Raw genomic sequence first — 23,602 nt, 5'->3', positions numbered from 1 at the left:
CACAGTGGCTATTAGTTAGAAAAAATACATTTTTTAAGTAAAAATCTTGCCAGTGTACCCAGGTATTCTCTCCCTATCCCTCGCCATCCTACCCACCCGTTCCCTTTCTCTCTGATTGTGGGGCAGGGTGGAGGCTCTTGGGATTTTTATAAAATATTCCAGATTCACTGGACCCACCCTGACCGGACCCCTCCTCAACTGACACCACAACTCAGGTGACCTAGGGGACTCAACCGTGCGCTGCTGCAGGTGCAGCCAGGACTGCCAAGTCGCGCTTTCGGCCCAAAGGGGCGAGCCGGGTTGTAGACGCGGCGCCACCGCCCCCTGGCCGTCCGTGGACACGATGTCCGCGTCCCCACCCCTCCCTGTGCCCCTCCTGTTTCCCGCGCTGCAAGTAGCCTGTTGGGGGAGAACTCCCGTCAGAAATCCTCCCGGGCTCACGCCAAGCAAGCTTTTCTTATCACAAGGACAGCCGGGCACGGAAGAGCTCGGAGTTTTGGGGCTTAAACGCGGACTCTGACCCGGACCCCGGCGACGCGCGCGACCCCACGGACCCCGCGCGCCCAGCGCCGGCTCACCGCTGCCGGGGCTCTCTCGTCCCAGGTGCCCGCGCCCGCGGGGAGCAGCTGCCACAGGTGGCGTCCGGGGTGTGGTCAATGAAGCGCAGCCTGAGGAAGATCCTGCGCCCGGGGGAGAAGAAGGAGCCCCAGGGCGTCGTCTACCAGGGAGTGGAGGACGACATGGACGACTCCAAGGACTCTTTTAAGGTACCCGGGCCATCGATGGTCGGGACGGGCTCCGAAGTCCAGGCGGGGGGTCGGCTCTTCATAACTTTGCCCTCCTCGAGTTGAGGTTTCCTAGCGGGCAGCCCCGGGCTGGAAAGCCCGGGCTGCTTGCTTCCGGGTGTGTGTGTGTGTGGTCCAAGACCGGACCCGCTCAGGATGCGGGGAGCTGGAGCGACCGCGTTATTAAGGGGCCCACACGGTGCCTGCTTCGTCCCTTCTTTCTGATTGCTTGCTGTCAACCAGTTCTAGCTCGTGATGGGCAGCTGCAGTCTGGGGACACCTACCCCCAAACGACCCTTGGCGTTTGGCAGAATCAGGCAGCTACCTAAAATCAGGCCAGTTTCGGAGCGTGCGCCGTTTCGCTTGACCTTTTTCTAGATGTTATTTAGAACCAAACAACGAGATGCTGTACCTGGTAGTCGGATAGCTATTCAAGAGGTGTTTGGGGGCTTCAGAAGCATACTTGTCTCTTGAGACGAACAGAGAAACCAGCACCTGCCAGGGAAGCGTTTCAGGGAATGGCTGGACAGGCGGATTCCTCCAGAGGGTGAGGGAGTCAGGAGGGACTGTTGGGGAGGAAACCTCCGAGGCTGGGTAGGTGGTCTGCAGGAGGTCCTAAGGGCTAAAATGGGGCTTCTATTTCTTCTGCGGTTCCGGGTCACTCTGACTGAAAGGCAGCACCAGCTCTCCCTGCCGCCTGATGGCGCAGTCTGAGGGCAGAGGTCGTCATATGCTCAGAAAACTTGCCACTGGATTTCCACGCATTGTCAATACAAGGATCTCTTTCTAAACGTTAAAATAGAATTAAAAGTGTCTAATTCCCGCCACAAATCTCTTAACGTGGTGGAACCACGTTAACATTTCCTTATGTGTTTTCCAGGAGGGAAAAAGTGCTTATACAAATACACACACGTTGATACATCTTTTTACTTAACAAAGAATGACATTTGCACAGGAATTTATTCATAAATATATTTTAGAATACTTTTTAAATCAGCACCTGGAGATATACCGCGCTCTTTTTAGCAGCTTTATAGTATTCCCTTGTATAAATGTGTCATGCTTTATTTAACCTGTCCTGCAACCTGGACACTTAGGTGGTGTTTATTTTGTTTTGTTTTGCTATTACACATGCCACTGAGTGTCTCTGAATGTAGATGTGGCTTCGTCTGTCTGTACACTGGTGCCTTAGTGAGTGTGTATGTATGTTAAAGTCTTAGCAGGATCATGAGTAGAATATGCCAAATTGCCCTCTAAACAGGTTGCATGGATTGACACTGTTTTCAATCATGTGTGAGTCAGGCATGAGTAGTAATCACATACAGCAACAAATAGGGCCTCCCAAGGCGAGTGTACCTGCACATCCAAATTAAACATTGACTTTTTTCTCCTCCTGAATATTAGTATATTAACCATGGTCTTTTGACTTAATAAAAAGAACTGAGGTCATAAGAGAACATCAAGCACTAGAATAGTGTCTTTGAATTAATATTAAGTGACAGGAAGAAATTTTTAAATTTCAAAAATCACGCCAGAAATACTTCCTTGTTTACTGATGCGGTTTTTGTTTTCTAGAGATATTAGTGAGGGGTTTCTGCAGCACAAAGTCTCAAACTTATTTTTCTTCATATTTTTAATTGTTTCTATTTAGTTTTACTGCCTAAGTCAAGTGGAGGTGTTTATGTTACTTAAGGCTTTTAAAAGCTATGGAAGAGCTTGTAGATGGAAGGATTTATACATTTTATCTTATTACCTACAGTAACTCCAGATCATTCTGTAGAAATCTCAGTGGTGAGACTAATAACAAATCAATACATATACAACACTCTGGAGAGTTCTGAACTCTAAGGATTTCCTAGTTAAGAAGACGTGGAGTGTAATATTTTCTCCAGCACACACACACTGTCTCAGGAATACAGACAGAACTGAAGGATAGCAGAAACCTTACGAGATGAGAAATGTGGAAGAGGAACCATCTGACCGATGCCTTTAACCTTTTCCAATGACTTTCTTTCAAGAGACTTAATACTTTAGCATTTGATTTTTCATTTGCTATAATTCCTCATAGTTATAATCTCTCTTTGTTATTTCTCTCATTGTATTTCTCTCTTTTTGCCCCATTACTGCTTATATGTATTTCACTAAGGCAACCTAAAACAGACGTATTTGATATCTCCATTTTAAAGGGCTTAGTCAGAATTAGCTTCTTTAAACGTGATCTACCAAATATCAGAATACCTGATTTGATGCCATTTCTGGGGTCTCTGAACTGGTATGTGATCAATGATACCATCACAGCTAAACAATGTAAAAATGTTAGCAATAAAATGAGTCATTCATATTTATTGATAATACCTAAATATTCACTTTAAAATATAGGCAAGAATTCTAGAAGCAATTTTGGATAAAAATCTTGTCAATCAGTTGAAGTATAATTAAATATGACTATAATGATTTTGAAAATTCTTAATTTTCTGTATGGAAATGGATATTTAGAATTTTCAAGTAGTTGAATAGGGAACTAGGTTGTCAGTTAATATAGATATTAAGAGAGGATGCATTATTAATTTTAGGGAGACCAGAATATACTTTTGATCCAAAACATATATTAAAATTTAAATAATAATGAAAGGCAGGATAATGGAAGGCAGTTTATGACCTGAAGGCTTTTGTGAAGTTTTGGTTGCTATAGTAACATGAGTAACCTTAAATAAAATGATTTTTAAAGATTTGCTTAATTTTTGGTAAGTTTATCCTATTTAGGCCATGAGTTTTTCAAGAAAAAGTTCTATTTGGAAAGGTTTCATATCTTGTGAGAATGAATCTAAATCAGAATGTCAACACAGTCACCTCAGAATTTCACAAGGAAGAAACCTAATGTCATCCATGATAAATTAACTTCAGTGCAGTCATAATAAAGAATATAAAAAGCCTCAAGGAAAAGTGTTAGAGAAAAATAAGATATTCTAGAAAGTTCTTGCTCCTCCTGACATCAGTGGAAATGAACATCTGTTTGGAATTACACTTTTATGGGCCAATGACAGCTGTCAACTATGCCCAGAACTTACTGGGTCTTCTCTTAAAAGTCAATTCTTATGCTTTAGTATCTTCCTGTATCACACAGTTCATTCTAGGGTGGTGATTTTGACCTCAGCTTCAGTTTCTGCTGTAGGTTTGTTTTTGACATTCATCAGTCAGCCAAAATCCGTACCCCATGCACCTGCTATTCAAAGTCTAACTTTGCCCCTTACTGTGTGCCTTTGGGCAAATGATGTAACCTCTGTGTCCTGATCTCTGGCACTAAGTGCACAATAATAGTAGCCCTTCCTGCCTGCAGAGAACAATGAGGAAGTGAACCTGTCCTGCCCTGGCCTGGTGTAGGACCCCAGTAGGCAAAAGAGGAGGAATTGTTCATTCCCAGAGGACAGTGGGCAGCTGTTCTAGATTACTGACCAAGTGAGTTACATGATGATCCTTCAATATGGTTCTAGCTCCATTATCTAAGGACACAAGGGATGGGAACTGGCCATCAACAGGAAGGCCACAGAGAGAACAGTAATTTAGATTCCTGCACCTAATCCTTGCATGCATGAAAATCTTTTTATCTAACTAAAATCCCTCATGCTGTAGTTTCTGGACAGTTTTCATCTGGCAGAGAAAATTCCTCTATGTTTTCATTATACTTCATTTTTCCCAGCTCAGATCCCTTACTCTCACTTTAAAACTCTTTTCAAGGCTTTTATTTCTACAACCTGTACAGGTTTATGATCAAAAAATCAAGTCATTTATTTAATGTCCTTAACAATGTTTCAGCATCTGCTAGCACCTTCTATATGTCTAAGCATTTTATGGTTTTAAAAAAAAAATTTATTGTGAGCATGATAACTAGTTTTAGTTGATAATCTCTTAATGGTTAACTTATATTAGTAAGTTTTACATATGCTTATTTAAGGTAGCAATTTTTTAAATACACTTTTAGGTGGTTTTTGAGGAAAATGCATGTGGTTTACAAAACTTCGTGAAGAAGCAAAACAGATTGAAAAAATACAATGATACGAATGCCTCCCATTTGCATCACGCTGTGGAGGAAGGTCAAGTGGAGCTGATGGAGATGATCGTCAGTGACTCCTCTTGTGAAGGTAACAGAATGTTACGACACATGCTCCCTAAATCCATTGTACCACTCAGTTCACTAGGAAGTGGGATGAATGGGTTCCGAAGGGTAGATTCATCCCAGGTTATCAAGGGCATGAATCTCTCACTCAGGAGGGTGGCTTTCCCTGCAGGCTGTGCTCCTCAATGCTTTCTACTGAGAAACTGCAGAGGATAATGCAGAGACCTGGGACAGCCCACTGCAAACACAGACTTTCTAATGACCTATTATAAAAATTCATATGCATTTTATGTATTATTCTATACTATTTCCACTGAGGTCATTCTACACTTAAACTGCTTATCATTGAATAAAAATGAGACCCCCAGAGGATGTAACACCCTCCCCAGCCATGTATACCCAGCCTTGTTTGAGAAACTCAACTGTAGTCAAATGAGGAAGGGGGGTGCCCCAGAGATTTAAGCAGTGAGGTGCTGTTACAAGACCTTTATTAGTTAAGATAATTCTGTCAATATTACAGCAGGTGGATTGGAAGTGGAATGTTAATTAAAAGTGTATTTTAGAATACAGAGAAATGAGAGTCCCCCAAGGTTTTGAGGTTGGAACAAGGAGACAGGGAGAGATTCAGAAGCTATTCTGCATGTAGAGTGAACAGTGCTTGACAAAGGCTGAAGGTGAGGGGTGAGTGGCAAGGGGTTGAACTGACTTTGAGATTCCCAATTTGGAATGAGGTTAATGGTATAACCTCCCAGAAAAGAAAGCAAGTAAGCAAACACAAGAAAAGTGAGCATGAGGGTGTGAGAGGATGGTTCTGGTCATACTGAGTTTAAAAGGCCCAGGAGACACTGACTTGGAAATATTCAGTAGACTCGTAGCCTAATATCTAGTGTCCAGCAGATGAGAAATTTAGAAGGAAAGGAGTCACACCACAGGGGCATTGTTGTATAGGAAGTAGCTCAAACTGTGGACATGCATGAAAATCCTTTAGGAGACCAAAAAATTGCCAACGGAGTTAGCCAAGGGTAGAGCACCAACGTTCAGGGTCGGAGGACAGAAGAAAAGCCAGAAAAAGGATGGTGAAGACAGTGATGGATAAGAGATGATGAACACAAGCCAAAAGAGAAGTAAGTCACTGGGAGAGAGGAGTTCAAAGGGTCGGGTGCCATGAAGAGATTAAATAGGAAGAAGATCACAATAACCTTGACATTGGAAGGCCTCCACAACCTCTGTACAAATGATTTCCGAAAAATGCTGGAGATAAAAGCCAAATTCAAGTTATTTAATTAGTGAATGGGAGTTTGTTAAGTTTAGGCCCAAGTTTAATTAGGCTGGGTGCTGAATGCAATGACAGATGGAGTGCTTTGTCTTGATCGGACAGAATGGTCAAGGGATGTGTGTGAGTATATGAGTGTGTGAGGCTATGAGTGTGTGTGTGCCTGTGTTGCTGAGAGTGAGGCACTTGGATGAATGAAAGGAGGTAGTAGAAGGATGCATTTTTAAAGGGAGAGAAATGGGAAATGTGGGTGCAGCACAGTCCTAGGTGTTGTAGATGGTCCCTAAGTCCTATTTCTAAATGGGCATGTTTCCCCCTCTTCAGACATAAAAATGTACTGCCACTAATTAAATGGTTGTTAAAATTGATAGTCATATCTGTTTTAAAATAGATATAAAAAACTGCAGTATCAAACAGCACATCTTCTGCTGAGCTCACAGGGTAAGTAGTACAGTATATTGTGCTGTAGAAACATGTGCAAACCATGGGTGGCATCAAGGACCCGAGCTCTAAGTCCAGTCCTGTGGTTTATTAGTGGTGTGTCTTTTTTTTCTTTTTCATTAACATTTTTTTTGAACCATTGCAATGGGCCAAACACTCCACTAAGATCTTTGAAGACATTATGGGACAGTCTTCTCCTAACAACATTGCAAGGTATACATATCTTTTTCCCTCCTTCCCTCCTGCCCTTCCTTCTTTAGTTTCTTCCTTCCTTCCACCAAATTTGAATATGAGAAAACTGAGGTTCAAAGAGGTATGCCAACTTACAGAACTCCTTACTATCCATGTAATGTTGGCAGGATTTTGAACCTCCTTAGGTCTCATCTTTCCTGATTTTTTTGAAAAATGGTCATGGTTCTCTGTAGGCTGTTGGAAGCTGAATGAAACGAGGGTTGTGCAGAGCTTAGGAGAGTGCCTGGCATAACACATTACTTTTATATTAGCTCTGTGCTTTGTAGCAATCCCCAGATTCGTACCACAGATAAAAGCATGCAGCGATAGGAGGGTCAGCTTCTTAAGGTTGCTTGTAGCTCGATATCTAACTCATTTGACAGAGTCAGCACCATACTTATGTGCACCCCCAAGGGTGTCCAGTAGATATTTCTTGAGAACTGAAGCTACATTTTATTTTTCATAGAGAAGGTGAAGCCAGCTGCAGGGGCAGTGAGCTCTAAAGTGACTAGGCATGCAGTAGGAGTTGAATATGGTCCAAACAAAGCCTAACCCAGATTTTGGTGTCTTTTTCTAGAACTGAATGTGACGGATGATTATGGAAATACCCCTCTGCACTGGGCTGCAGAAAAGAACCAGGTTGAAAGTGTTAAGTTTCTCCTTCTCCAAGGAGCCAACCCAAACCTCCGGAACTACAACCTGATGGCTCCGCTGCACGTGGCTGCACAGTTCTTGCACAATGAGGTGCTGAAGGTAAGGCTGCCGGTGGCTCCCCAGGCACCGACCCTCATAGCTCGAGCCAGGACCCACGTCCAGTGGTGTCCGCTGGGGTCAGGATGGCCAACCAAGCCACCAGGGCCAATGACATGTAATGATTTCAACGTGGGCTTTTCTTCTGATGGACTGATGACGATGGTGATGATGATGATGCCAATGAAAATAACAGTCTCATCTTGATTGACCAGTTCTTACGTACCAGTGTTTTTCTAAGAGCTTTCTATGTTTTCATTTTTCACATCCTCATTTTAAAAAAAATCTATAAAGTAAGACTGTTATTATCCCCATTTCATAGCTAAGGAAACTGAGGCAGAGAGAAAATGAAGTAACCTGCCTAATTATCACATGAGAATTAGGTGGTGGAAGCAAGAATTAGGAATTTTGTTCCCATCTTTATGTTTGCAAGTCCAGGCTTTACTGCTTTCATCTGACCAATTTCATGGTTAAGGGAAGAAAGTGCTGAGTGCCTCAGTGGAGACAGAGAACGTAATTATGATTTACTGTTTTTGTTAGTGTGGATGACACACCTTAGTGGATGGCATGTCTTGGCAGAAGACATAATAATACTACTGGGAAATTTCTTATTTGTTTCCAAGGGAGTGAGTTTGGTCAACAGAAGAAACTTTAGTAAATGCCTAAAGCGTACCATTTGGGCCGTGGCTTTTAAACTACATCACAGAATCTCACAGACACACTAGAAAATACCCATCCTGACTTGAAGAGAAATGCAATTTACAAATGGCTCATGTTCCAGAAATTCATTTCTAAGGCAGGCAATTTGGAACTTACAGTAAGTTGTCCTGTAGAAACAATATTGCAGGTAACTTGGCTATTGGGAGAAGCACCTGTCTTAGCCAGTTCGGGCTACTGTAACAGAGTACCATGGACGGGGTAGCTTAAACCACAGACAGGTATTTCTCACACTTCTGGAGGCTGGGGTGTCCAAGGTCAAAGCACTGGCAGGTCTGGTGTCCAGTGAGGGCCTGATTCCTGGTTCACAGACGTCTTCATGTAGTGGAAGGGGCGAGAGAGCCGCGGGGTCTCTTTCATAAGGGCACAAATCCCATTCATGAGGGCTCCTCTTTCATGACCTAATCTCCTCCTAAATGCCCCACGTCCCACTGCCACCACGCTGGGAACTGGAATTTCAATATAGGAACTTTGAGGGACAAAAATATTCAGTTCATCATTCCACACCCAAACCTATTTTGTCTATAAATCACCAAAGAGATCTCAGGGGTGTCCATGAGTTCCATGCTCCCTTTCATCCAAACACTTTCCTCTCAGTGTCTAAGAAGAGGAGTCAGGGCAGCCCCCATTTGGAGGTTATTGGGAAATCCTCTGGTGATAGGCTGTCTGTTTTTCTCACTGTCTGCATTATTCATGAGCCAGGTGCTGCTTCTGTACCGTCTGGGCTGGGCCACCAGTGACTGCAGGGCCCCCCAGAGATGCCATCTGTTTCCCCAAAGAACTCTCAGGCTTCCTCCGAAGGCTCTTTTCAGAAACAAATGCCCATTGACTTCATTAATCTTGGCTCTGAAAGTGTGATTTGGGAATTCAAAGGCAGGTAACAGTTGAAAGGCTACTGTTAATTAGAAATCAGAAATCTTTAGACTAGTAAGCCAGAACAAGAAAGAAAAATACCATATGAGATCACTTACATGTGGAGTCTAAAAAAAGACACAAATGAACTTATTTACAAAACAGAAACAGATGCACAGACATAGAAAACCAACTTATGGTTACCAGGGGAGAAAGGGGTGAGGGGGTGGAGGCATAAATTGCAAGTTTGGGATTTGTGGATACTAACTACGATATATAAAACAGATAAACAACAAGGTCCTACTGTATAGCACAGTGAACTATATTCAATACCTTGTAATAGTCCATAATGAAAAAGAATGTGAAAAAGAATATATATATATATATAGTGTATATGGTGTGTGTATATACATATAAGAATATATATATAATATCCATACATATATAACTGAATCACTATACTGTACACCAGAAATTAATGCAACATTGTAAACTGACTATATTTCAATAAAAAAAGGAAATCTTCAGACTAACAAATACAGAAATAGAAATAGAAAAGAAAGTTTAGAAATAAACTCATAACTATTTTATAAACTAGAAGGTAGATATAACAAAAATTTTCCTAAGTGACACCAGAACAAGATAAAATTAGGGTTACAAGAGAATTGAAATTAGTTGTCTCTCCTTTGCTTGGTCTTAACCAGCCACAACTTCATCTAAAAATATTTTTGAGCCCCTCTGCTTCACCAGAGATGAAGAGAATAGAAGAGGAGGAGGGAACTTGGAGGAGGGTCTCTCTGTGTGCTGGCCAATAGCAGTCCCAGGGGCCTGCCTATCCCAGTTACGCCCAGGGGTCAGGTGTAACCCACCAGCTCTTGCCAATTTCAGATGCTTCTCCATTGTCCAGCCTTTCCCCAGACCTTCTACCACTACCTTGTAGTTGCAAAGGAAAAAATAGCTAGCCCTATGTCAGCTCAAGTTCTTACCCAGATACACCGTGTGCCCTGGGGCACGCTGACTCTGGGGTTGGGGGCTGGCCTCGCTTCTTAGTAGCCTGCAGGCCTGCAGGTGTTCTTGGGGCTTAACCTCAAAGTGTCCAGTGGTTTGACCCTTCTGTGAGACTTCCGGGATTCTCATGACAGGGACCTCCGGAGGCCTCACCTGCGAGCCTCCAGACTTGCCTGGTCATGACTGAGTTTGAAATGGGTGCACAGTTTTGTTGCTCTCTCTGGGCCCCTGCCTTATCCAATTTAACACAGCTTTAGGAAAGATTGTGCTTACGGCTGTGAGCAGTCATACCTAATAGATGCTCCAAATCTATGATGCAAGATTCTAAGAAGTCAGAGAGAGCAAACCCCTCCTCATAGACTTGGGTGAGTTACTTCGCACATGAATCCAGAGTTTGTGAAGAACAACACGTGAACACGCCTCACATCCATAGACTGAACTGTGTGTTCTCACTGTCCTTTGATAATCTCCCTGTTTGTACTTAGGACCTAAACTTTCAGTGTAATTTTCTTTTATGACCAGAGCTGATTAGTGAACCTAATTTGCTGATTTACTGACACATTGGGGCACATTCTCTCAACAAGGGGCTCTGTGTGCCTTTCTTTTTAAGTCAAGATTTTTAGGAAACAGCTTGCTTAAGAAATTCATTTTTAAACAATTTAATTGTAAGCACATGGTATAGTTTTATCATAGTCATGCTGCAAGAGGAAAGGCCTCTAGTAGGCCAATTCAAAGACTTCTCTTTTGTGAGACACATTTACATGAGCTACTTATTGTTAGATTTCATATAAAATGAAGACCGGTTAACGATCTATAGATTCTTGGTCAGTAGTCAGCAGGTGAGGAATAACAGGTCTTCAGTTAAATTCCCATCAGGGAAATTGCTTCATCCATTTATCAAGAAGGTGAATTTCTTACATCGTAGAGAAGTTTTCTGTTCCAGACGAAGTCTAAATTGATTGAATTAAGCTATACCTGTGTTAACGTGAAACTCTCTTTCCTCTACTGGAGAGAATGGAGATTTCATTTCATTTAATTGACATTTCCCAGAATACCTGCAACCTAGGTAAAAGCAAAATGACTAGATGGAAAAAGGAAACCATTCCGTCCCCACTTCTCCTCCCTCCCTCTCTCCTTCCTTCACCTCCTTTCCTCCCCTGCCACCCACAGATTCCAGTTTAGTTTTTGGTAGGTATTATTTAATATAGCTCACTTACTGCAACTGAGCAGTATTAAGTGTGCTATGTTAACTAGTATCTACAATTCTTATTCTATTTCCAGCTCTACACTCCACATTGCCTTAACTGATATGATAGAGAAATTGCCATTATTTCATCTATTTGAGAAATTTGTGTAGTGCGCACTGTGTGCAAGGTTTTATGCCAGATTCTGTGGGAGAAGTGATAGCAGAGGTGAATAAGGACGTGGTCCCTGGCATCTGAGAGCTTATAATCTAGTGGAAGGCAAATACCCTGTTTGGAAACCGGCAAGTTAACTTTCCGACTATTATTCCCCTTTCCTGTAGCTCTTGGTTGAACACAGCAGTACTGACATTAATTTGGAAGGAGAAAATGGAAACACAGCTTTGATAATCACATGCTTCAAAGATAACAGTGAAGCACTGCAGATTTTGGTTTGTATTTTAATCATATTTTTTCTGTTTTCTGAATCTTTTAGTTCGTACAACCTGAATTTTTGTTACTTACAACACCTTTCAGTTTCTTTTCTCAGCAAAATATACAATACAGAATATATGTCAGAAAAAAATAGTTCTGTGTGCTTTGGTATATGTATATATACACCCCTTAAATCTTAAATGAGTGTGAGATTGCTTATTGAAGACTAACAGGAAAGCATTACAGAAAATGCGAGAAGATTGAAATGAAAAGAAAATAAAGACAGGAAATATTAAGGCGAAGCCGGTGGTCAGGCTAGAATACAAAATGCAAAGCATAATGGCCTGTATGTTAATAAAAGTGGATCATACTTTTGACTCTGAGCTTCTGAAGAGTCAAAGGCAAGAGGAATAGTCATTTGCAGACTTATTGTTGGGCCCTAAAATAAAAGCGAAGGGAAACACAGCCATCACCTGTTCCCAAGATGAGAAGAAATTGCTGCCTTGGGTTCTCCGAAAGGGAGCCCTAAGTGATATAATGACTAAGGTCCTCAGCCACAGCCCTAACAGAAGAGCCAGTCTTCTCTCTGGTCCAGTAAAACTCTGGAGCTGCCCATCAGAATGGCCAACTCCTGCTCCACATAGTGCCCCTTTCAAGCATGGTACTAGAGTTCCAGTAAATAGCTTTCTTTTAAATACTCCTTAATCACTTGTATGTTATTCAGGCCAGGTTCTGTATTTCTGATTGTCCCTCTCCACCATTCCAGAGAGTGCAACAGTGAAATAAAAGAATTTCAGAATATCTACCTGGTATCTCAATTTACAAATATGTTCTAACATATTTTCCAGGGTTCTTTTAACAACTTTTTAGTAGAGAACTTGCCTTAGTCAAGATGCCTGAGTTTTATAGCTTAACATGAGTGCCGGTCTAATCATCTGTTAATTACACAAATGAAAGGGAAAGAATCAGGGAAATATTGTCATTTTATTTGTATAAGGAATTGAGAATGGGTGTAGGAGGAATCACAATAATATTTTAAAAAATCTCTTTAATTCCATTGAAAAATGTATTGACTTTAGTTTCCTGGGGGATCAAGCTGATGTTCTTGTGTCTATATTGTTACCTCATCATTATAAAATATAAAGGGTCTCTTTTTAGAATCTTAGCATAGTTCCCAGATTACCTTGCATAGATTCCATTGCATCTGAAGCTTTTCTATGTAGTTTTACATAGGCACAGAGTAGTGAAAAGGTCTGGGAGAGGCATACAAAATCTTGCCCATCCTTGTGATCTGGAGTTTAACTTGCATCATGACTTTTTTTGTTCTTTTCTTCAGTTAAATAAAGGAGCTAATCTCTGTAAATCAAATAAATGGGGATGCTTCCCTATTCACCAGGCTGCATTTTCTGGTGCCAAAAAATGCATGGAAATAATACTAAAGTTTGGTAAGTAGAGGCTTTTCTCCATTATGTATTATAAAAAAGTCTATTCTGGTGGATGTTGTTAATCTGAGAAACATTTAATAGAATTTATACTTGGTCTTTATGTAAGTCTAAAAAGTCTTTTCTTTTTAAAAAAAATCCTTTTATTTATATATAATATTTGTTATCTCAAATTTTATTTCTCCCAAAGGTGAAGAACATGGGTATAGCAGACTGTCTCACATTAACTTTGTGAACAACGGGAAAGCTAGCCCCCTCCACATGGCGGTCCAAAGTGGTGACCTAGAAATGATTAAAATGTGCCTGGACAACGGTGCACAATTGGACCTGGTGGAGGTAACTGTTCATGTTCTATTCTGATTCTTTTATTGTAGAATTGTCATGTAGTATTTGCCAAAAATGCTTCACAGCTCTTTTAGTTAATTTAGATGGAAACAGATAATATTTCCCGCTGTTCATGAAGAAGCAGAACAAGAGACTCCCAAATCTTAATTTGTCTAAAGAATTTTGAGAGCTCCCCCCAAAAATTGCAAACACAAATACAGATACAGTAAAGATAATGACACTGACAGCAGTAGAAATACCGTCAGAGCTGTCAAGAGCTGTCAGATTGCAAAGAAGTCAAATTGCTAGCTATGATTTGTACATTGATGCTTTTCAGGAGATGAAACTGATTACTATTCATCATCTCAAATTCCATATTCCATGATTTTGTTGGCCTGGGAAGGATAAACAACTGAATTTAGGCTTTATCCTTATGTTGGGACTTACACATTGACTGATTCTGACGTCACAACTCTTTACAGAAGGGCAAATGCACAGCCCTCCATTTTGCTGCCACCCAGGGGGCCACTGAGATTGTTAAACTGATGATATCTTCATATTCTGGGAGCAGCGATATTGTCAATGCAGTGGATGGAAATCAGGAGTCGCTGCTTCACAAGTAAGTTTCCTGCTGATCATTCTGTGTACAGACTTGTAGTCTTCGTGAGTTGAATTATACCCTGACAGAAAAAGTCAGCACTTGTGGTAGCTGAGATTCTACAGTTCAAAAGAAAAGAGCAGATGTAATAAAGACTCTGTGGTTCAACTGGAATCTCTATGTTCTTCTGGAATCAAAATGGAGCATTAAATACATTGTCATAGGATAAAATCTCCAGTGGAATATTCTGGATCAATTCTTAGTCCAGTGGTTTTAGGCTCAGGATTCATTTCCTGTATGCTCAGGAGGTCAACATACACGACTTTCCAAGCCCTTTCTAATCTGTTCCAATTCCTCATGTGTATCGTGTTCTCATTTTCAGTGAAAAGAATGGAGCAGATACATATGGATGGTTCACTTCTCCCTCCCTAGTTTCCTTTCCACTTAGGCCCTCAGTTACACATAAACATTCTCAAAACATATACGTAGTTTTAGGGAATGATAGCCAAGCTCCAAAGAAGATAAATGTTTCTATTGAGTTTAATATAAATACACTTTAGAGAAAACCATCTGAAACTGTAGGCTTACTAGCTGCGAGGACAGGAAACAGGCAGTGTAGACTGAGAGTTCATTCCTTGAATTCGAGGACTAAATGCTCCCTATGTGAGTGAAGAGGTGGCTGAGATAAGCCTTCTCTGCCTCTGTCTGTCTGTCTGTCTGCCTTTCACACACACACACACACACACACACACACACACACACCCCCGCACACAGAGTGAGAGAGAAAAAGAGAGAGATGGAAGCCTGGAATGACAGAAGAGAGCTGAGATATTCATGTAAAAATAAGTATATTAAGATGATGGATTATGGAAAACAAATTGACATTTATGAATCAAAGATTGGTGATATGAAAAAGGTCCAGTTAGAAAACTTAGATATGCAAGAAAAAAAAAAGAAAGAAAGAAAGAAAACAAAAAACTCAATTGATAGATTAACCTCTAAACCAGAGATTCTCAAACTACTGCACATTAGAACTATGTGTGGAGTTTATAAAACCCCAGTGTCCATTCATATCCCAGGTTGCATCAGAATTCCTGATGGGTCTCAGGAATTTTTTTAAGTTCTTAACATGATTCCAAAGTTTGGCCAATTTAGAAATCTAGTGATCTGGGTATAGTTAAAATGTGTTTATTTAGAATACAGCTTTAATGTGTAAATATGCATTAGAGGGAATTATTTTAGGGAGACAGACCTATCAACTTGACTCACAAGTATCCTGAGCCTGGGGACTAGCAGGACACAGGCAATTTGGATTGGCTGAAGATTTCTTGGATGAGTTCAGTCCAATTCTGATGAATCTACTACTGATCTATGATCCTGGAACATCCTTCTAGTAGCCAGTGAAATTTGGTGTTTATTTTGAACTTCAAAGGAAAGTTTACTCTTTGGGCCAGAATTCTTTTTTTTGCTGAGATAATCTTGAATAGGGACAAAGAAATAAAATTTGCAATAGGAAACACAAACTTTAAAATCATTAGTATTAGCATTTGTTATGGTGGTCCTATAATAAAGATTAAACATTTCATTTTTATTTGCTTTATTAATGAACATTATCCTTATGACTGGTCGAGATGGTATCCACTGACTTCAACTCTCTCCATCATTTTTTTTTTTTGCGTCATAAAACTTTAGGAAAGCTAACACTACCTTGTTAACTTGGCCAAAGAGGGGGGCATTTTGAACCCTGCAGATAGATAAATGTTGGGTGAACCTTATATGCAACTTTTGTTTTTCCTCATGGTCGCAGTGGTAATAGCCAGTTCTTTTGTCTTTCATTTTAAGCTCTTAGGACATATTTTACTGTTTACTTCAGAACATCTTCATGATGATTTTACATAGAGAAAACAGGTTTATGATATGATGAGGAAGAAAATCTTATGATGCATTTGGCCTTTCTCTATTACTCTTACTTTGAAAAATGACCCTAATCAGAATCAGTTACAGATTTTGAAAGGTTATTAATTCTCTAGCATTTTATCGTGTTATTAAATGATCCTTTAAATTCACTTTCTGAATACAGTAGCTTTATTTTATGTATTTATATCAATAGTTCCCTAATATGCTTGTAATTCTCTTTTTGCAGAGCCTCATTATTTGATCACCATGAACTAGCAGACTACTTAATTTCAGTGGTAACTATTCCATTGACAGGTTTATTTTTTAATTAGTATTTATAGTTGAAAATCATACAGTTACCTACTAGGAATATTCAAAAATAAACTAAATTTTAATTTCTTGATTATCAATAAAAAGGTTTACAAAAGATGACTGATATACTTGCAAAAATTCTTGAAATTTTTTTCTATTTCTTTAATTTTGTGTCTCTGAGATGCTGGATGCTCACTAAAGTTACTGTGCTGATCATTACGTGATGTATGTAAGCTGAATCATTGCTGTACACCTTAAACATATACAGTGCTGAATGTCAATTATATCTTAATAAAACCAGAAGAAAAAAAGATGACAAGATGATTGATACATTTGCAAATAGAATATACTGTGTTTGAATACATAATGGCCAAGCCTCATTTCCAGGAAGTTAGAAGTACCAGTGTGTACTTTTGATACCCATATCAGTGTTTTTAGTGTGGAGACTTGGCAAGTCCATGGCAAGGAAAGCTCTTCTGTGATTGGGTCCTAGGAGAGTGTCGGGCGTGGTGACTCTGCTGACCCTTCTACAGCACAGGTGGCTTTCAGGTGGAGGCGGGACAGGCAGCACATGAAACCTTCACCTTCCATGGTAAACTTCTACCCCAGCTGCCTCAGTGCCAGATTTTAAATAATAAAAAAAGTGAAGAATTAAAAACGCTGTCCAAGGTTTGTTACCAGTGAAAGCACAAGATCTTTTTCACCCTTAGAAGTGGAATCAGCTGGCTTCTGAGTTCAATTGTAGTTAGCCCTTTATACAGATGAATCTATGATGTATTTATTTAAGCCCCACCATACCAACAATGAATCTAGCCCTGTTTGTAGTATTTAACATGTGTTTGTTGTCAATAGCAACTATTGAAATTGTGATATTTACATAGAAGAATCCTGGGAAGGCTCATTCTATGCCATAGTTTTGCCATGCACGGTTTCCTGCAAATGCAGCCATCTCTTTACCTGGCGAGAGGACCAGAACAGGACCTCACTGACCACCATCATGCTTTCAAAGGGGCTATGGCTGCCTTGGTCATCTGGTTTCAGTGGGTCCCGGGAGAACAGGGTCATATCTACGATCAGAATTTAAGCTACTTACATTACCCTGTCCAAAAGGCAGAATTCTTTCCATGAACTTTTAAAAAGCTTGTTTCTTGTCATATCAAATATTAAAACCATCGCATGGAATGATAAATATTGACTTATTCATTTAAAATATATATATATGTGATTTTTAAATACAAATTCTCTTCGATATTTGGCTAGAATTTTACTTTAGGATGTGAATGATTTCAGTTCAACCATTTCAGTTCATCTATTTCAGATGAAGTAGTGTTTTTAAAAAGTGAACAATTTCTTTTTTTATTGAGTTATAATTGACATATAATTGACATTATATTAGTTTCAGGTTACAACATACAGATTAGATATTTATATACCCTGCAAGATGATCACCACAGTAAGTCCAGCTACTGTCGGTCACCATACAAAGTTACAACAATTTTTTTCCCCTTGTGATGTGAGCTTCCAGGATTCACTCTCTTGGCAGTAAAAGTGAACAATTTCTTGTGAATGTTTTTCAAATCACATATGTAATAAACTTAGGAGGTACTGGGGATTGAATCCAGGACCTTGTGCCTGCTAAGCACGAACTCTACCCCTTAGCTATTACCCACTCCCTATTATGGCCATTTAAAAATCTCTTCTTAAGATGGGAACCAAAGTAGCATTATAGGTCAAAGCATTTTATTTTTATGACGTAGGCAGTAACATAGATCTGTTACTGGATGTCAGTCAAAAGATTAACACATGAGAAGAATTTTTGTGGTTGAAGTTATAAAAGAGTGCCCTGATTTCCGATCTTACAACATATGAATCATAGGGAAGTTTCAAAGTAGTCATACACTTGAGTGCTAGCCATATTTTGGACACTCTGTCTCGATGAATTAACATTACTTACAGATTGCAATGTAAGCTAATTTGTCATTTCACAAGCTCTCTGGTGAATGACGTATTTTATTTTAGGGAGCAGATATTGATAGCACCGATTCCGAAGGACGTTCTCCGCTTATATTAGCAACTGCTTCCGCATCCTGGAATACTGTAAATTTGCTCCTCTCTGAAGGTACTAAGAGGGACCGAGCCAAGCCTTTAGAACTACTGCTCAATATGGTTAAACATTTAATATCCGTTTATTACGTGCCAGGCTTTGAGCCAGGGGCTATGAATACAAAGATAAATGGAATACCTCCCGTATCTAGAATAATTTGCAGTCCAGCAGTACTTGAAAGGATAATTTAAGAACAATAATAGATAACATTTGTAAGGGAATGATTATATCCTAGGCATTTTGCTGAACATTTTGTTTACATTCTCTCAGTGAATCCATCCTGTGTGATACTGTAACTGTCCTCACCTTAGAGAATAACCTGATATGATAACAAAGAAGAAAGGTACCCTCCCCTCTTCTCTCTTGATCTCCAGTCTCTCTATATTTATATTTTCTGTTTTAAAAGGTAAGACCTCATATATTAATTAATGTAATAAATCATATATTCTCTACTCCCTTACACACACATGCACACTGTTTGAGGTAAAGATATTTGAAAATGTGTTTATTTTAGTTTTCTTACCTAAATAAAGTTTTTTTTTTTAACTTAAAGGTTGGCAAAGTTTTAGGTCAAAAATCTTCTATTTTCTTAAATTGAATATTCACCAGAGGCCTTGCTTCAAATAAATGAGCAAAAGTTATATTTATATTGTGCTTTTTAGGTGCCCGGGTAGACATAAAAGATCATCTTGGACGTAATTTTTTGCATTTGACTGTACAACAACCTTATGGATTAAAGAATTTGCGACCTGAGTTTATGCAGGTAATACACAAGTATGGATTTCCAGAAACTGAATTGGGTTCAGCAGAGAGTAAAGTGGTCTTGTTTGTTATGATTTTTATTATTCTGAAGGCTGATACTGGAATTTAAAAGTTATTTTTAAATAAAGATGCCATGTTTGATGCCATTTATTTACAACGTAGTAATGATGATTATGATGATGATAATAAATTACTTTGGGATTGAGTTTTCCAAGTTACAGAGAGTTTCCATATATCCTCAACATATTTTTAAAATAAATAAATGTATTTATAATAAATAGATTTTAATATAGTCAGTTTCCTAAAGAATCAGAATGTATATTTGAGTATTTAAAAAAATAAATGTTTATGGATTTTTTAAAATAGTTTTTTTGAATCTTTCTCCACCACTTAATATTCTTTTTATTGAAGGGTAGTCAGTTACAATTTCCTGAAAGGACATTTATTGAACGTGTGTTACGTGAAGGGCTATATACTATAGAATGAGACAAGATATTTTTGGCAATCATGTGTCTTCTCTTTTATATGACAAAGCAAACTGTTCAAGATTTTCTTTTTTCCTTTTCTGAGTTTTTTTGGGGGGGTTATTAGGTATTTATTTATCTATTTATTTTTAGAGGAGGTACTAGGGGTTGAATCCAGGACCTTGTGCATGCTAAGCATGTGCTCTGCCTCTTGAGCTATACCTTCCCCTGTTTATGGATTTATTTAAGCTGCTCATTTGCCATGCATTTTTTATTTAATATACATATAAAGATAAAGATAGAGTGTTCCTAATTTTAACATCTCGTCCCTTTTGCCTAACAGAACACATTAGCATTAAGCTGTTAAGTGTCATTTGGTGGGGTGAGGGAGGTGGTTCATAGTCAAATACATTTGAAAAATGCTGGGTTATAAATGTTAAATGCATTTATTATGCTTAGGATTTCTCAGAGCCTTTGGTAATGTACATTACAGAGAGACAGAGCATGCGCCATCATCCACATTTATTTTACTCAAGTACCCTTCAGGTTATTTATATTTTTGCCCTCACTGGATCCATATTGGCCCTTGTTGGAAAATACTATCCTACAGAATAGTTTGAAAAATACTGTATTAGCATCATAGCAGAATTATACTTTGAATATTAATTTTTCCCATAGATGCAACATATTAAACAGCTGGTAATGGATGAAGACAATGATGGGTGTACTCCCCTACATTATGCGTGTAGACAGGGGGTCCCTGTCTCTGTAAATAACCTGCTTGACTTCAATGTGTCCATTCACTCCAAAAGCAAAGATAAGAAATCACCCCTGCATTTTGCAGCCAGGTAAGGGTCAGTTTAAGTGACACATGAGCGTGTCTTCTCTCTCTTTAATATTTGCTTTGAAAATATGAAACGGACTTGTTTTTTCAAGTTATGGGCGCATTAACACCTGTCAGAGGCTCCTGCAAGACATGAGCGACAGGAGGCTTTTGAATGAAGGTGACCTTCATGGGATGACTCCTCTCCACCTGGCTGCAAAAAATGGGCATGACAAAGTAGTTCAACTTCTTCTGAAAAAAGGTGCATTATTTCTCAGGTGAGACTATAGGACTGGAATTTTTATATATTCTTTTTAATTGGTTAGTCATTTTCAGGCTGTTTTTCTGTTTTATTTTTAATTATGATATCTAACTTTCTCACTAAGTACTTTTACTCATCTTACTTATATGACTTCTCCAATATGGAAAGGGAAGTCAGTATTAGTTCCCGTTGACAGATGAAAACATTGAGGTTTATAGAGCTGAAGGTCTTGTTCAAAGCCACAGAATAAGTGGCTTTGTACAAAGTAGTTTCCAGAACCTCCAAAGTAACAGCTCCTCATATTGTCCTTCGTCACGCTACCATCTGTTGATGCAGATACAAAACAGCACATGCGCGCGCTAACACACATACACACACACACACACTACAAATCAAAGACTCTACTTTTCATTCAATCTGATGAATAATGGACAGAAAGGCTCCCTTTATGCTATAACATGAGACTTAAAAATTTTCTGAATTTCATTATACTTAAAGGAAATCTAACCCAAGGAGCAAAACCAAAGAAAAATGATTAAGCCTAATAAAAGGTGGCATCATTAAATGACACCTCTGTAAAAAGAGAAGGAAAATCCAGAAAAGTTTTATAGATTTGTGATGAGCTAATTTCTGATCGTACCAAGGTGGTAGCAAAATTGCTCATTTAGGCTAATGTTCAAAGCCACATTTCTTTATCGGGGTGCCAATCCCAGCAAAGCAGTGATGCAGCCAAGAAATAAATGCTCTCCTTAGATCCTTCCTGCCTCCAAGGGGACACTAGGCAGCAGACCTGCAAAGGGGACCCCGGGAGAACCCAGGCCCGAAAGTTGTTGCTTAATTACAGCATAATGGAAATAGTGAGGTGGCTCTTGCACCCTAAAGCAGGTGCTCACTAGCCCTGAAATTAAATTGTGTCCGGATCTCATGCTTTTTTTCTATTTCTGATTTGGAAAAAAGGCAAGCCTTCACTGTATTTACACCCTGAATTTCTGTGAGAACGGACAAACATTTCTTAAAGGGATTAAATAAGCATCTTTGGGAGCACAAGAAAAAGATCTCTTCAGACCTGAACTCCTAGAAAAATAAGTGGCCCTAAGTTAAGTATCTTATAGCCATGTTCTGGAAGATGATACTATTATCATTATCATTATTATTAGCCATAACTAGTGGCCACAAAGATGAATACCACCATCATGGAAATTTTTTGATACAATATCCAATTAAAGAATAATTTTAAGATAGTGTGTATAAGTACATTACAGCCTTGAAAAAATTTTGTATGACATAGATATGCTAACTCTAGTTTCATCCACCCCAATTATTTGATTATATGTTTATACACTTTTATTTACTTTTATTTATTTTCCTTCCAATTTTTGGAGATATAATTGATGCTGTATAAGTTTAAAGTGCCCAGCTTTAGTTATTTGACTTTTATACATCGTGAAAGGATTACCACAGTAAATTTTGCGAAGATCCATAATCTCACACAGATACAAAAAAAGAGGAAAAAGAAACAAAATTTTTTTGTTTGTGTTGAGAACTCAGGATTTACTCTGTTAAGAACTTCCATTTATAACATACAGCAGTGTTCATTATATTTATCATGTCACACACTACATCCCTAGGATTTATTTATCTTATAACTGGGAGTTTGTACCTTTTGACTACGTTCATCCAATTAGGCTTAAAATTAGCTCATTTGTTAGAAATATGTAATTAATATTTAGTTGCTAGAACTGAGATATCTCAGATACGCTATTTTTACCCTTGGTCATCAGACCCACCTTTCAAATGGGTGGCATCCTTTCCCACCTTTCATCTGTAAGGTGAACACAAAGGTCTTTTCTTGACTCTTGAACAGTGACCACAATGGCTGGACTGCTTTGCATCATGCTTCCTTGGGCGGGTACACTCAGACCATGAAGGTCATTCTTGACACTAACATGAAGTGTGCGGATCGGCCAGATGAAGAAGGGGTATGTAACATGTTCCTCACACCTACCTAAAACCTTGGCACAGAGGAAACTTCCAAAATTGCAGGAAACCTTCTTAGCTACCCCCTTCCCTTCTTGCTCTATTCATGGCCTTTCATTGGGTTCTCACTATGCAGACCGTTAGTGAGTAAAAGGGGAACAGAATAAGGAGACAATACCAAGGGGTGGGTGCATGTTGAGGACACCTGTTCAGCCTCACAGAGGGCTGCCCACAGGCCCATGTGGACTGAAGATACAATTTTCATTATTCCCTGGTGAACCGAGGGAAATGAAGATAGCAGGGGTAAGTTTTCCCTGAAACTAAGTGGATTTGATTTGAAAGACTGTTCTTTATTCCACTATGACATCCTTCCTCCTGTTTTGGAAAGCAAGTATTGAAATACACACTCTTTCACGGAATGATGGAGACAGAGGACTGTCATTGCTTTTTAGTATGTCTTTATGTGGCAAAACTAAAGACTGGCAACTTTACAGTGATTTCTGATTTAAAAAAATTTTTACAAGCCTGTGAAAATCTAATATCTGGAAACCAATTCGATAATGGATGATTAATCTCCAGAAGTATTTTCTTCTGTGTTTGTTCCAACATCCTCATCCCTAAAAGCTTGTCTTCTGTCCCTGTGGAAACATCCCACTGACTGCAAAAAAGAAGCAAAGCCATCCACTTGGAATTCACATTTACACACACACACAGGCCTCCCAACCCCACCCTACACACACACACACACGTGCAAACACACACAATATTTGTATTAGAAACTCATTATTTTGAAGCTTGATTCTGAACACCAGTTTTCAATTTTAAGTACTTACTATTAAGTAGTTAGCTTT

The 23,602-nt window shown here is 39.2% G+C and overlaps 1 protein-coding gene and 1 long non-coding RNA gene across 2 annotated transcripts in view; one reads left to right on the top strand and one right to left on the bottom strand.

Annotated features, from left to right (window-relative positions):
* LOC141575527 (uncharacterized) overlaps positions 1-1,111 on the bottom strand; it is a 125,372-nt gene extending 124,261 nt beyond the window's left edge. Inside the window, exon 1 of the long non-coding RNA XR_012503162.1 lies at positions 579-1,111. This is a non-coding gene — a long non-coding RNA (uncharacterized LOC141575527). The remainder of the gene's footprint in view (positions 1-578) is intronic.
* TRPA1 (transient receptor potential cation channel subfamily A member 1) overlaps positions 380-23,602 on the top strand; it is a 50,721-nt gene continuing 27,498 nt past the window's right edge. Inside the window, exons 1-13 of the mRNA XM_010967140.3 lie at positions 380-767; positions 4,765-4,924; positions 7,422-7,597; positions 11,697-11,804; positions 13,124-13,232; positions 13,420-13,565; positions 14,036-14,172; positions 16,295-16,343; positions 18,379-18,478; positions 19,126-19,226; positions 20,368-20,537; positions 20,626-20,790; positions 22,639-22,753. Coding sequence (XP_010965442.1) covers positions 657-767; positions 4,765-4,924; positions 7,422-7,597; positions 11,697-11,804; positions 13,124-13,232; positions 13,420-13,565; positions 14,036-14,172; positions 16,295-16,343; positions 18,379-18,478; positions 19,126-19,226; positions 20,368-20,537; positions 20,626-20,790; positions 22,639-22,753 — 1,647 coding nt within the window. The 5' untranslated portion in view covers positions 380-656. The remainder of the gene's footprint in view (positions 768-4,764; positions 4,925-7,421; positions 7,598-11,696; positions 11,805-13,123; positions 13,233-13,419; positions 13,566-14,035; positions 14,173-16,294; positions 16,344-18,378; positions 18,479-19,125; positions 19,227-20,367; positions 20,538-20,625; positions 20,791-22,638; positions 22,754-23,602) is intronic.

This window comes from Camelus bactrianus, chromosome 29 (genome assembly GCF_048773025.1).
Source record: "Camelus bactrianus isolate YW-2024 breed Bactrian camel chromosome 29, ASM4877302v1, whole genome shotgun sequence".
NCBI classification, from domain to species: Eukaryota; Metazoa; Chordata; class Mammalia; order Artiodactyla; family Camelidae; genus Camelus; species Camelus bactrianus.
This window is presented reverse-complemented; position numbering and strand designations above follow the sequence as displayed.